At 43.7% G+C, this 13210-nt stretch overlaps 1 protein-coding gene across 3 annotated transcripts; it reads right to left on the minus strand.

Annotated features, from left to right (window-relative positions):
* Positions 1–624: 624 nt before the first annotated feature.
* Positions 625–13189, minus strand: mtf1 (metal-regulatory transcription factor 1). 3 transcript variants are annotated; one of them, XM_086154055.1, is made up of 12 exons: positions 13105–13189; positions 11577–11642; positions 10795–11324; positions 6747–6985; positions 5180–5311; positions 4812–4885; positions 4167–4300; positions 3643–3720; positions 3457–3559; positions 2709–3358; positions 2547–2616; positions 625–2134 (listed from the first exon to the last, which is right to left on the minus strand). In XM_086154055.1, exons 3-12 carry the CDS (start codon positions 11260–11262, stop codon positions 1665–1667), a joined length of 2418 nt encoding a protein of 805 aa, XP_086010181.1. In that variant the 5' UTR covers positions 11263–11324; positions 11577–11642; positions 13105–13189; the 3' UTR covers positions 625–1664. The 3 variants fall into 3 exon arrangements, with proteins under 3 accessions (XP_086010181.1, XP_086010183.1, XP_086010184.1); XM_086154057.1 differs by lacking the exon at positions 11577–11642 and having other exon boundaries at positions 13105–13177; XM_086154058.1 differs by lacking the exon at positions 13105–13189 and having other exon boundaries at positions 11577–11954.
* Positions 13190–13210: the final 21 nt, after the last annotated feature.

Here is a 13210-nt window from a genome sequence, read left to right on the forward strand (position 1 = left end):
AATGTTATAAGGCCGTGAAGCTCCGGTAAACGGACACGTTTCCTCAGCTCTCATTGCATTGTGTCCCACTGTGAAACAATACTGTTACATTACGCACTGAGCTGCAGGCGATGGGTGAATATTTCTAGTTTCTAGTGACTGAATAAGCGTCTAGTTCCGTGAGGAAATATTCGAATAAACTGCAACATTTCCCGCTTAAATGTGACTCGGGCCGAGGAGGATGCAATGAACAGAAGTACGTATTAACTCCAAACTCTGCAAGTTAGTAATTCAAAATCTATACAAAAATACAAATTCTAGAATCTACAAGTGTGAAATGTTTACACTAAAATGAACCATATTTACACTGTCACCAGGACACAATCTTCTAAACTGATACTATACAGCAGTTGTGTACAAAAAAACTGCAGTGGTGCTGCACCGGATTACTCACTTAACAAGCTAGTGTGCAAGACACTGGGAGCAGTGCAGCAAAACGTAGGGCTACTGCGAGTGTGGGGCAGAAATGCGATGGACTAATTCAGGGAACCAGGATCAGTTATGATTTGATGCATCCCTGAGAGGGTCACAGCCCTGGAGAACATGGGATGATGACAGTAGTTGTTTACTGTGTCGAAATGAACGTTTTTTTTTTTTTTTACTCTTGCAAACAAGTGGATCCTAGGAATTGTTTGCTAAACTGTGCAGTCACCTCACTGAAACCCATTATGTCCTTGGAAAGCAAAGCAGTTCAGTAACGCAGATCAACTAAAAAATACAAGTCATCAGAATAAATTAACAAGATGCTTTTGCTATCTTTATAGTATTACTAGTATAATGAAGTTATTGAGCATTTAAATAAATTAAAATGTACAATTTTAAATTAATTTTAAGTTATAAGCAAGTTATTTGATGTGTTGATTGAATTTCACAGGCAGATCTCATCACACCTTTTTTTTCCCTCTGTTTGTAAATAATACAATGTGGAAAATAATCACATTTTCTGGACTAAATTTCCTAGAAAAAAAAAACAAACACTGAGGAAATCACTTCACAACGTAGGAAAAGTCATGAGGGGCCGGGCGGCCGATCCCTAGCTTTTTCAAATCTGCCGGGAGCTATACTTGATAGAACTACAACAAATTTCTATACAGTGCATTTTGCTCAATTGCATACCAGCTTTAAGCATTAGATAGGATTTCTAGTACAGTACAAAGATATCGACAAACAATAAGGACACACATGTTGCTCTCCTGCTCATGCTTGTGACGTCCAAGCCAGGAAATTGGAAATCAGAAGTTTTCAGTGCTTGGACAACACCCACTGGTTTCATTCAGTCAAACCACACCAGATAACGATAATGGGTTAATATATACACAACTTGATTATGTCAACAAAAAGGTTCTACTGCCTTTTCCCTGTATTAATTAGGATTACCCTAGCTAAATCTCAGTAAGCAAAACTAATCTTGCTTCAAAAAACTCAACTACTGCAAAGAGACTCGATAGCAAAAATCAGTCAGTTTGTGTGTATATATGTTGCACAACACCAGAGAAATAGAATGCACCTTGGGCACGGTTGGGGGGGGTGCGATGCACACACTATATAGGGAGAGATGAGGCTTCACTGATGGCCTGCCATGTGGGTGGGATTGATCCCCGTGAGAAGCCAGACTGGCGGCGCCTCTAAGGATTGCTGTCAGTGGCCATGTTGAAGTCCTCGGTGACGAGCAGCAGCGCCTCAATATTGGCAGCCGTCTCGGGACTGAGGAAGTCCGCGACTTCCATGTTGGCCAGTCCGTCAGGTGGGGAAGGGGTGATGGCGCAGCTGCTCGTGATGGCGGGGAAACTCTGAACCGAAGAGGAGGAGGGCGCCTCTAGCCTCACTGTAGCCAGCTTGGAGGAAGACTCGGGGAGGCAGCATGACGAGGAGGAGGTGACAGGAGGGTTCAGAGGCTCTTGGTGCTGCGGCAGGTGTGGAGGAGGAGGAGGAGGCGGCTCTGATGGTGGCGGTGCTGCAACGGGAACAGTGGAGGAGGCACTCTTTGAACTCTTGTCTTTAGCAGAGTCCCTGCAGGCACACTGGCACTGGCAGGATTCCTCCTGTTTGATGATGATGACCGGCAGGCTCAGACCGATCTGTTGCACCGAGTTTCCTAGGGACACAAATGTCACTCTTTTAAACTCGCTGACAAAGAACAGACACCCAGCCGACGGTCGAAGCCTTTTACTTTTCTGAACGACCATCCGATGGAAAGAGAAAATATTTCAAGGCCCTGAAGACTGCTGACACACCACTCTAAAGCGGTCCCACTTTGTGCTCAAATTAACAGTCATTCTCGTCAGCTAGGGGAGCGTAAATGAGCTTTCTGCCCAAATTTGAGTTCAAGCTGGTTCATTGAGACACTGAATTCATGAAAAAACACGTCAGACTCCATTTTAATCTGGTGGATGTTGATTTTCTGAGGCACAGTGAGTAGAGCTCCAATATTAACTCATTCCGGGTTGGCGTTGATTGATCACTTTCAATCATTAACATGAAATCTGATTTAGCCGGCATCGTCTTACCCGCGTTTCCTCCCACTGGTATGGCTGTGGTGAAGAAAACCTTCTCCACCTTTGGAGCTCCCTGATGTGGCTGTGGACAAACATCAGAAGTCACATGTCAAAGCGGGCGCTGGAGGACCATCGGTGTTGTCGGCAAACAACACTTGAGTCACTACTACTCACCACCTGCTCTGGATTCTGCTGGCTGTTGGCGGCGCTACTCAGGATCCACTGAAGGTTCTGATCCGACATCACCAAGCTGGGCTGCAGCAGGTTCTGGGTCGGTGCTATGGTGATGGTGGCGGGGGCCGGGGCCAGACCGGGGCCAGAGTTAGGAGCGGGGTTGGTGGCCAAAGGCACAGGTTGCGCTACGGCTGTGAGACCATCCGTCGTGGTGCCTGCAACAACCGGCACCGCAGGTGCGGCGACGGGTGCTGCAGGGGTCAGTGCTGGGGCCACGGTGGCAGGGACAGAGATGGGCGGGGGCAGAGGGGCCGTTTGGGTGGCACTATCTGGCTGAAGGAATGTTGCTGGCAGCGTCATGTACTGCTGAGGGGGGGCACGGATTGGTGCTTGGACAGAAGCCTGGGCAGGCACATCGGAGAGCTGCATGAAAGGGGTCGGTTGAGTGGCGGTGATAGCAGTAACTGGGGCGGGCGTAACGGCCTGAGACGAAGAGCTCTGATTGAGCTGGGAAGGAGCCTCCATGACTGCCGTTAAGTGGGAATGAGTGGATGAGGAGGTAGGATTAAGCGAAAAGGTAATGAGGGATGAGGCATCAGTCACTCCCGGGTGGGTGGGGGTCTGCAAGGTGAACGACTCAGCAAGGCTCTCTGAAGAAAAAAAAACCCCAAAACAAACAAAGCCTCCGTAAGTGGGTAAAACCTCCACCGTAGTAAGGGAATGGTCAAGAGGTGCTGAATGGTCTTACCACTGGGGTGGGCATCATCTTGGCTTCGACTGTTTTCAGTACTCTGTAACATGAGCTCAAAGATTTTCATGGGCGTCGTATTGCCGAGGTCCAAATTTTGTGCCTGTGGAAAATGTAAAAATGGGGAGCTGCCACTAGCCGGTGTGTCTAACCGCCTCCTTTTCTCGTGTGTACTTTTCTACTTACATTGTGGATGTTCTCCCGCAGCTCTGAGTCCGTCGAGATGAGACTTAAATCACTGAGGCACAGGGAATGATTCGCATCCTGTAATTAAAGTCGAACAGGACCTGATTAAACTGGTAACTGCATCGGGATTGGAAGTTGAGTTGTAAAGACGAGACAGTGACATAAAGGAATGCAACCCTTAGTGTGCAAGAACGTCTTACTATTAAAAGTTAAGGGGTTTCGGTCGAAGCAGCGCTTTGAGCCAAACAAAGTTCCTTTTACATGCTCGATTTCCTACTGTGTAGTTAAAACTCCTAACTTTGGCGTATGCAGCCTCACGTCAAATATGGCTGCGGGTCTTATCTCAGACCAGACTGCCCTGGAGACGGTTTCCGGCTGATCCGAAAAGGTGTCTTTGGAATTGAAACAATTTCGGATTAGCGCCACTGTCGTGGTGCCTGCCAAAAAGAGCATTACCCCTTCATCACAAAGAGACGAGAAAAACCAGTCCCGACACACCGAGAAGCCGCCGCATTGTGACTCACCTCCGACAGCGGGTGAGTGAGGGTGACGCTGAAGGGCTGTCCTTTGTCGTGGCCCCGGATGTGACTCTTGAGACTGTACTGGCTGCTGAAAGTCTTCTCACAGCCGTCACTGGGGCAGTTGAAAGGCTTCTCCCCTGCAACACATTTGGAAAAAAGATAGGAAGACTTTAAGATGCAGTGTTTTTCCCAAATCTAAAAAAATACACAAACAAAAAGAGTTGGAAAAAAAAAAAAAAGACAATGTAATTCTATGCATTTACTGGTCAAAAGGTTGAAAGGAAATGGCCATTTTTGAATATTAAAATCGTCCTTTAGCAGGAAAAAAAAAAAATCTCTGCTATAACGGTCCCACTGGAAATTGCAATGGATGTTCAAAGTCGAAGTCAACTTTCCCGTCCATTTCTCCGCATGTACTGGACATATGGAGGAATCAGGAAGACGTTTCTCACGATCCCCACAATGACATGAAGTTATTTACATTGGTGTGAGCGTGCTGCGCCTGCAGTTACTTTGATTTCAACTGACTTTGTACGGTGACAGACATGTTAAGCTGGTGCAAGCAAACCAAATGTAACACTACACGTCTGAAAGTAGTTAAGGACGTGAGTGTTAACTGGATGGAGTGACAGGACAAACAACACCTACCTGTGTGGGTCCGGACATGGGTTTTTAGGTGGTGACTAGCAGCGAAAGCTTTGCCGCAGCCGTCGTGGTCACACCTTGAGGCAGAGACGGAGACACCATGTCTGATGTGCACTGTAGTGGAGGCTAAATAGCTGCTTAGGACTTTGGGAAACAATGGATGTGACGTTCACTAACAGTTAAGCAACAACGGCCCCCAGCACGAAATCAGTAAACAATGTAGGTGGAGACTTTTACATGGTTCATTTCGCATCACTAACAGACACCCGTGGTACAAACCGACATTTGACAGGTGTAATGCATCAAATATTCTGTTATTTTCTTTACACCTGATATGACTTAGTCCTTAGTGGGGTCAGGGAGATGCTCACCGGAAAGGCTTCTCTCCAGTGTGCGTTCGAATGTGCTTCCTCAGGTCGCTGAGGGTGGTAAAGTACTTTGTGCAGCCCTCGGATTCGCAGTTGAATGTTTTGCCCGTGTGAAGTCTCTGGTGTGCCTTTAGTCTGGGGGAGACGGATGGACGGACGACAAGAGCAAAAAAAACAAAAATAAAATCAAGTGCTTTTCATTAAAAATCTGAAAAGACGACTCCACGAGAGAAGCAGAGTACAGCACCACTAAATGGCCAGATTTTATTCTGAATACACGCAGGGCCTGATTTATTAACATTCTAAATTTGTAGGGGGAAAAAAGCATGCTAATTCCAAAAGGCAGCAGAGTTGTGCAACCTTGTATAATTCTCAGCACGACTGTGTTAGGGAGGAGGCTTGTCTCTAATCCAAAAGAACAAATACATCAACCGGCTAACAACAGCTTGATCAGAACCTTCCGGAGAACCCCCCCGCACACACACACAAACAATGGAAACACAAGGCAATAAAAACAAGTCATGAGGAAGGGGAAATTAAAAAAAAAAAAAGATTTCTGATAATAGAAAAAGAAGTTGTTTGTGGAATACTAGGAAGTTAAAATGAATCACGTCAAAAAAAAAACAATAACAAAAAAAAAAAAAAACCACTTTCAGCCTATATATCCTTAACTTTGTGCCTTAAACACCATCCCTGTGTTTTGCTTGGCTGATGATCAAAATTTGACAAGTGTTTTAGAATGAAGAGAGAACCCAGGCTCCACCTTTGCTATCAGTGAGAGCTCTCCCCGCTCATGGCTGCGCTGCAAACTTCATCGCGATGGGACGGAAAAAACCTGCAGCGTGTTGTCGAGCCAAAGCTCACTGGCAGCATCCTCAGTGCCGGAAGCCCCCGGCCCAATGGATGGGATGATGGGCCACTGATGCGACAGTAAAGGCTGTCTGAACAGCAGGAATGATGAAGCATTTGTCTGCGCCAGAACTACGTGCAGACACGGGACGCCGAGAGAGATTCTCGGTTTACTCAACAGGGTAAATAATTCTCTCAGTAACTGGAGAAAGGTGGCAAAATAATCCGGTCAGATCAGAATCCGAAATGATACTAAATTCCCGATTTACTTTTAAAAGAACTGACTTGTTTTGATCGACCACAGGCTTAAGAAGTTGTAACCTAAACGGGACACTGTTGAAGAATTGATTATTTCTTTTTATGTCCAGATTCTATTGCTATGGTTTCATCACATGGAAATGTGGTTGTCCCTAAAACACCAGTTACAACCCAAGCCTGACTGGAGAGAGATGCATCTTATTATGGCTGCAGGTAATTCCATCCCCTACTAGGACTGTTAATAGTTAAATTAACCCTAGCCCAGGCAACATTACTGACCCTCTTTTCAGACAGCAGGGACCTTGATCTTACGATCAGACCAAAAGTGCAGATGGGTGCTGGATCTCTACCAAAATGCTACGTTTGGATATACTTGTGCGTGTGTTTTTTGCAAACAGAGTACTTTTTCAAACCGCTCACAAGCGATGGACGGTGTAAACAATGGAGCTTTGTTTGAGTTCACCTGTACAGGGTGTTGAAGGCCTTCTCGCAGCCCTGCACGTCGCACTCGAACGGTTTCTCCTTTGTGTGCACCCGTACGTGGATCTTGAGGCTGTACGAAGTGAGGAAGGCCTTCCCGCAGCCCTGCTGATTGCACACAAACGTGTACTCGCCGCGGTGGGTCTTCTGATGCGTCCGCAGGTTCCCCGCGGTGCTGTATGTCCTTGTGCAGCCCTCGAACATGCATTGGTAGCGCTTTACCTGACAGAGAGCGAGAGAGAGATTCAGTGTAAGCACTGGGGAGTCTGAGGATGATGAATTGATATCATCTGCAATTAATGACATCCCCCTGACACTAAGGAAGATAAAACCACCTCTGGTTGCAATCAATGAACCACAGTCTTTAACTGGTATTTTAAATGGCCAGGGGAGTAATAGGATTTAATTTGACTCAGCAATAACCAGACGTCCTATTCAGTGAAGTGACAGATTGAGTGTGTGTGACCTTTCATCGGGGACTTGAACTCAATGACTCAGCCAGCCGTCAGCGGATGGAGCGAGTGAGCATAAAGGACAGCAATGATGACTAACCCCCGTGCAATACATCTCCTCTAATTCAATTTCGCTGCACCGATGTCTGTCTGCTGTGCGTGCGGATACACACACACACACAAACGCACACGCACACACGCCCCCTAGCAGCCCATTCTGTTATTTGGAAAACACTCTCCTCCGCTGAAACCTAGGCCGTGCTCGAGGGAATCATTTCTAAGGTAACCTTAATTCCCTAATGTTCTGAAGATCTTGAAATATGAGGTAACATTAAACTCATTTCTTTTAATCTGTCAGCCCATCACAGCGGAAATGTAGCAATGGCACACTCAGATATTTAACGTCAGGTAATGCATTTTTTGATGTGATGACAATGAACGACCTCACGCCAGACTTTTTTCAGAGTAAGTGCTCTACATTTAGCCTGAGTGACTGTGAAAAGCTGGGAGGAAGAATCTACTTACAAATATGTGATCTGAATTTTTTTGGCAGTGTCTTTCAAAGCAATTAAATTGTTTTGTATTTGTGAAAAGTGAGGCGTAAAATTAGCCCTAAGCTGAAAACAGTTTATTGCAGTTTCTGTTGTAATTTTCTCTCAATTTATCCACCGAAAGTGACGTCCTGCGGATTTGTTGTAAAGTGACTGTGAATTCCAGTTAAACAGGACTTATTTGATGTATTGAGAACTACACTGCAGGTATGAACCGAACCAAAGCTCTTTTTAAAATCGATGCACTAAAATACAGCTAAGTCATTTGCGATGTAAATATGTTTTTAAAATGAAAAAAAGAAATTGAGAGTCATGAGACAAATGACGAGCATTTCAAATGTTGTTTCAGAAGAAACTTTCTCCAAATTCTTAAGTCATTTTCTTGTTGAAGTAAAGGGTGATTATGCAGGGTTTATTTTCAAGTTTTTTTTTTCTCCCTTGGTAAATCATGTTATTTCTGGCTAATTTTGAGGAACTGATCCATTTCTTGCATTTCATTCATTAAACCTCCCTGAGATTTAAGGTTGCCAACAATTTACTTACAAAATTTCGCAAGATTGCACAGTATCAAAGGAATGTTAAACATGTGAGTATAAACCGAAAGAAAGCAAATAAAGGAAATAGCTGTCAAAATTATACAAAAATGTCACATGAGAACAGCCAGAGTTAACATACAAGTTTCACTAAAAAACAGCTTGATACTTTAATCGAAATTCTAAAGTATTTACTTATTAAACTGCCCAGCCTTAAACACACTCTCCCCCAAGTTATTGCTTTGTCATTGGAGAAAACAGTTTGCATCAGCAGAAATCTTTCAATGTCCAGTCAATGAATTATTTCGTTGTGACACATTCATCAATATTTCCATGCAGAGCTCATACACACAAAGAATGTGTTCAAGAAAAAACAAAAAACAAAACAAACCGAGATCATTGACCAAGAAGTAAAAAGGCACATAATTTCGAGGGGAAGTGAGAAAGATGATTTGTTAAGCAAATGTTAATGCAAACCCCTGGGGGGAGCCCTTCTGCTGCCAAAGGCTTGCTGCCGTGGTCGTTCTCCACTTCATCGTGACTCTACTCGACCGTTTGTTTGCTCATTGTGAAGGGCCATTGTATGCTTCGGGGTCACGCACAAAGTGGGAAAATTCCACTCCACGACAAATCCAAGGTTTATACAAGAGTATTTACAGTGACATCAATGGGTGCCTGATGCTTTTGGCAAATGGGGTTCTGGGAATTAATCAAATCCGGCTACCATTTATTCTACTTCTGTTGTTCAGAGACCAAGGCGTCTATTTTTGTTTCGATGTAAATAAAAGGGACTTGGACATCCAATTCTCAACATGAAACATTTTTTACAGCCATGAATTACAATAATTCAGCCTTTTCTGACTATAGTTTTCACTGAAAAGTCTTCCAGAGCTGTTAGGGAAAATATGACAAAGGTGGCTGGATTTGTTGTTGTTGTTGTGGTTGTTCTCTCTGCTGTCTATTTATTAGTGGATGTCTTTTGGTTTTTCTAATTGCCTCCTAATTGTCTCTCTATTTATATGCATATTTATTTGACACTTGTAACTGTACGCTGCTGCGACCATAGAATTTCCTCTATGGGGATCGATAAAAGTTTATCTGATCTTATTTCATTTTCGTTTTTTTCCCTTTTTTCCCCTCTAAGACATAGTCTGTCATCCTGAGATTTTCACCTCAGGTCAAGTGTCACAACAATAAGAACAAATGCTAAAAGCAAACTCAAAAATAAAAGGATGCTCACCATAGACAAGCTTATTCAAGTATCATAATTCTTTTTTTTCAGAGGTTAAATCAACAAGTGCTACCAGTTTGGTGGTTCTCATGGTATAAAAGTCAAAACAATACTGAAGCGGGACGCTGCAACTTAACGCAGTCACTAAAACACAAGAGAAATATTGATAAAATGCCTTGTGACTCAACTCAAGAGGACGAGGTACTAAAATCGAAACAAAATTCATTATTAGAGAGACGCACCATATTCTTCTCACCATTCTATGAATTCAAGGCAGCGATAAATACATCTCCGAATTTCTCTGCACATATTTTCTGTTGCCATCATCTCACTCACAAAATGTTTTGCAAGTTTCAAGAACATCTTGTAAACATATTTATGAGACAACTTTAGGATCCAAATGTGAGATTCTTGTTCTCATAAGCGTTCAAATGTTGGCAAAGTACAAAACTGAGAATACTAGAGTGGAATTAGATTGTCCTGTCGCACTTCAGCTTTCACGACTCATGGCCCGTGAAGACAATACACTGCACACAATCGCTCAACGTTGCATTTTTTAAGCTGTCACTTTCTCTCCAGTGGTTGACAACACACTGATTGTCTCAGCTGCTCTTCTACAATACATGTGGAGTACCCCTCCTTCCAACTTATATTCTGCTGGGATTTAATTATCACAAAAACAATGACAATTCAAAAGGACCACATCAAGTTGGACACTTGATCAATTCTGTTCAAGAGCTGACAGACATTTTTCACCCAAGATTGTGAATTTTGTTTTGTTACACAGAATTGTCTGAGCTAAATGACAATGTCATTTTCAACATTTTTTTTTTTAATCTGTTATATACTTGCAAGCAAGTCTTTTTAATATGCATGGATACACAAACTTATCTCTTCCTTTTATCACTTTGTTTAATTGAAAGGCTTTTCTGCTGGCTTAAATGTGGACAAAATGAAACTGCCCTTAAGTTAATATTTGTTGTTTTGATTACTTAAAGAACTCATGCATGTAAATTACCTCACATAGCGACGACCAGAGGGGTGACGGCTGATGGAGTCAAATTACAAATATAAAAGTATAATGTTATGATGCGATAGTAAATACACTGGTGGGCGGTCACAAATATGTCAAGACTTCCCAAATAACCCTCATAAGTTTGCTTTTCATGTGTATTAAACATTTTTCCCTCTCCTTCTAAATAAGGTACTTGTCAGCATATAGCAAGTAGATATTCTTTACATTCCGAAGAAAATGATGACTTACCTCTCTCTGCTTGGTCTCCGGACACTCGGAGTGCAGCGTAAGAGTGGCACCCTCGATGTTGCGTGGCATTGGAGTGGAACCTGGATTTATTGTGAACTGTATCTGATCTGGAGAAATGGTGTGGTGCACATAACCCTGTGACATGGCATCAGGGTCAGCCATGAAGGCCAGAGAGCCCTCTTCCTCATCTCCATCCCCCTCCCCTTCAGTTAGGAAGGTGACGCCGTCTTCGTCGCCTCCGCAGTGGCCTTCTTCCTCACCCTCCTCATCCAACCGAATAGGGTCCCGTTCAATGAGTACGGTGGTACGGTCGTAGACCCGCCCAGAAGACGACGACTGCTCGGGGATCAGGTGCTCATCTTTGTCAAAATGAATCTTATCCTCTTCTTCTTCATCGTCCCGATCCAGGGGATCCACTTCCACCTCAAAGTACATTGGCGCCTCCGTGCGAGGGCCATTCTCACTCATGGTCCCTAGTGCGTCTCCTTCCCTTGCAAGGAGGATGGCACACTCAAACTTCACGGCACAACCTGACAAATAAGAAGCATATTCCCTTTCATTTTCATCACGAAAAACGGGCTTATTTGATTCATCGAACACTCCTCTCCTTACTCAAAGCACTAATTCACCCACATTTATGATGGATGTTGACATGATGATGGCCAACAAGGTCATCAGTAGTTATAACATTTGAATTTTTCCTCAAAGTAACAAAAAGTACAGCCCCCAGGGCAAAATAAACGCACACTTGGGGCAACTGATGAACACAAGTGAATTCTTACCCAAATGAATGAATCCATGGACTGCCCCCCGAAATGTGTGTGGGTCTGTGTTCAGTCAAAGCAAAGCTGAAGGCATGGATGACAAAAGCACACAAGCTGAGCCAACTAGTCGGCCTGGTTCTATTTGCGGTTCCCCTCTAAATCTCATTTTGGCTTTGGCGAGGATGACAATGAACACAACAGAAGACATGAAACTCGCAAGTCAACATACTATTAATCGTATGCCAGGTAAATACTCGAAATGATCTTGATATGACTTTCAAAGCTAACCGTGTGGCCCGAGAGGAAGGCCACTCTACATGCCCACTCCACATGTCATATTCTTGCAGTAAGTTTCCAGAGTTTACTTTGGGGAAAAAAAAAACAAAAAAAAACAAATTGAAAGTGCCTGCTTAATATGAGGAAGTGTGGTCCAAACAGTCGCACGGTGCAAAAGAAGCAGTGATAACACGGTCGGAAGATATAATAGGAAAACTTTGATAAGTTTAATTGAAAAACACCACTCGGGTGGAGGGACAGTATCAATAAGTGCACCATCCAGACAAGGGCTATTTGTGATGTAAAGGTACCGGCATGCAACTAAAGACGCATATCAGTTTGTCAACAAAAAGGACAATTACATTTTTATCAGCAACAAAATGCTTTTCATATTTGTTTGATGACCAACGGAAAGAATAGCGTTAGCTCTGCTTGGCGCTACCACGTCGAAACCAAGAACTTTCTGTTTTTGAATGACAGAAACCGAGAGACGGCAGGAGCGAAAGCGAAATGACAGCCTTATTTGAGATTGAGCACAAAATGTAAACGCGTTTGTTTATCGAAGATATGAAGTGATCGGCGTCAATTATCAGGAAAAAACGTAATAGTTGTCACATACTCGAGTTTGAGCTAACCTGAAACGTTACTTCCAACTGCGCCGTTACAAACCTGGCCTGGTCAAGATAACAATGTCCGTTAAGTTTATCACAGATTGAAAAAAAATTCGAAAAATCACATGGCGATGACAGCAATGAAACCCTTTTATGCGGTAAAATGCCGCCTCGCTGTTAAGGTTGATAGTCTGATAGTTGATTACCAATCCGATCTGCTTTTGCACACCATCTTGACGGACAGCGGTGCTAGCCACACAACATAAACCGCTAACTAGCCTCTACCAACAAAAACATTTTGCTGCGACTTGAAGACCTCGTTGACATGTTTACCAGGATTCACCTTGTCAACTTTACCTGTCCCGAGCCACGGATGCGAGCGAAACAGAACCGCGGTCTTAAATCATCATCATCATTCGGCGACATGGATGTTAGCTGGTAGCTTTTAGCTAGGTCGTAATGCCCAGGCGTATCTCTGCTAGCAACCGATATTAGCTCATCTTGGCCCGAAGGCTAGCTAGTGTTATAGCTAGCCTGCTATCGACAGTTAACATTTCCGACTTCACTTAAATGAAGTCCAGCATGATGCCGCTGATATAGAGATGGACATGCAGATTAACTTTGTCGAGTCAACTTGAATGACATTAAGATATATTTACCTGTGTCAATTTAATCTTGTGTCTGTGCTTTGGATGTTGGGCAGTTTCGCCTTATGCCCTCCCACACGACACCGAACAACGTCACAGACCCAAAACCATCCCCGAT

The sequence above is a fragment of the Fistularia commersonii genome, chromosome 10 (assembly GCF_037954325.1).
Source record: "Fistularia commersonii isolate RoL2024-O1a breed Wild chromosome 10, RoL_Fcom_v1.0, whole genome shotgun sequence".
Lineage (NCBI taxonomy): Eukaryota > Metazoa > Chordata > Actinopteri > Syngnathiformes > Fistulariidae > Fistularia > Fistularia commersonii.

Coding starts and splice junctions, on each gene's coding strand:
- mtf1 (XM_086154055.1), bottom strand. CDS start 11,262: ATGAGTGAGAATGGCCCTCGCACGGAGGCGCCAATGTACTTTGAGGTG. Junction 6,986..10,794: donor CGGAGACCAAGCAGAGAGAG/GTAAGTCATCAT, acceptor GCTCTCTGTCAG/GTAAAGCGCTACCAATGCAT. Junction 4,301..4,811: donor CCATGTCCGGACCCACACAG/GTAGGTGTTGTT, acceptor AATGTGTTGCAG/GGGAGAAGCCTTTCAACTGC.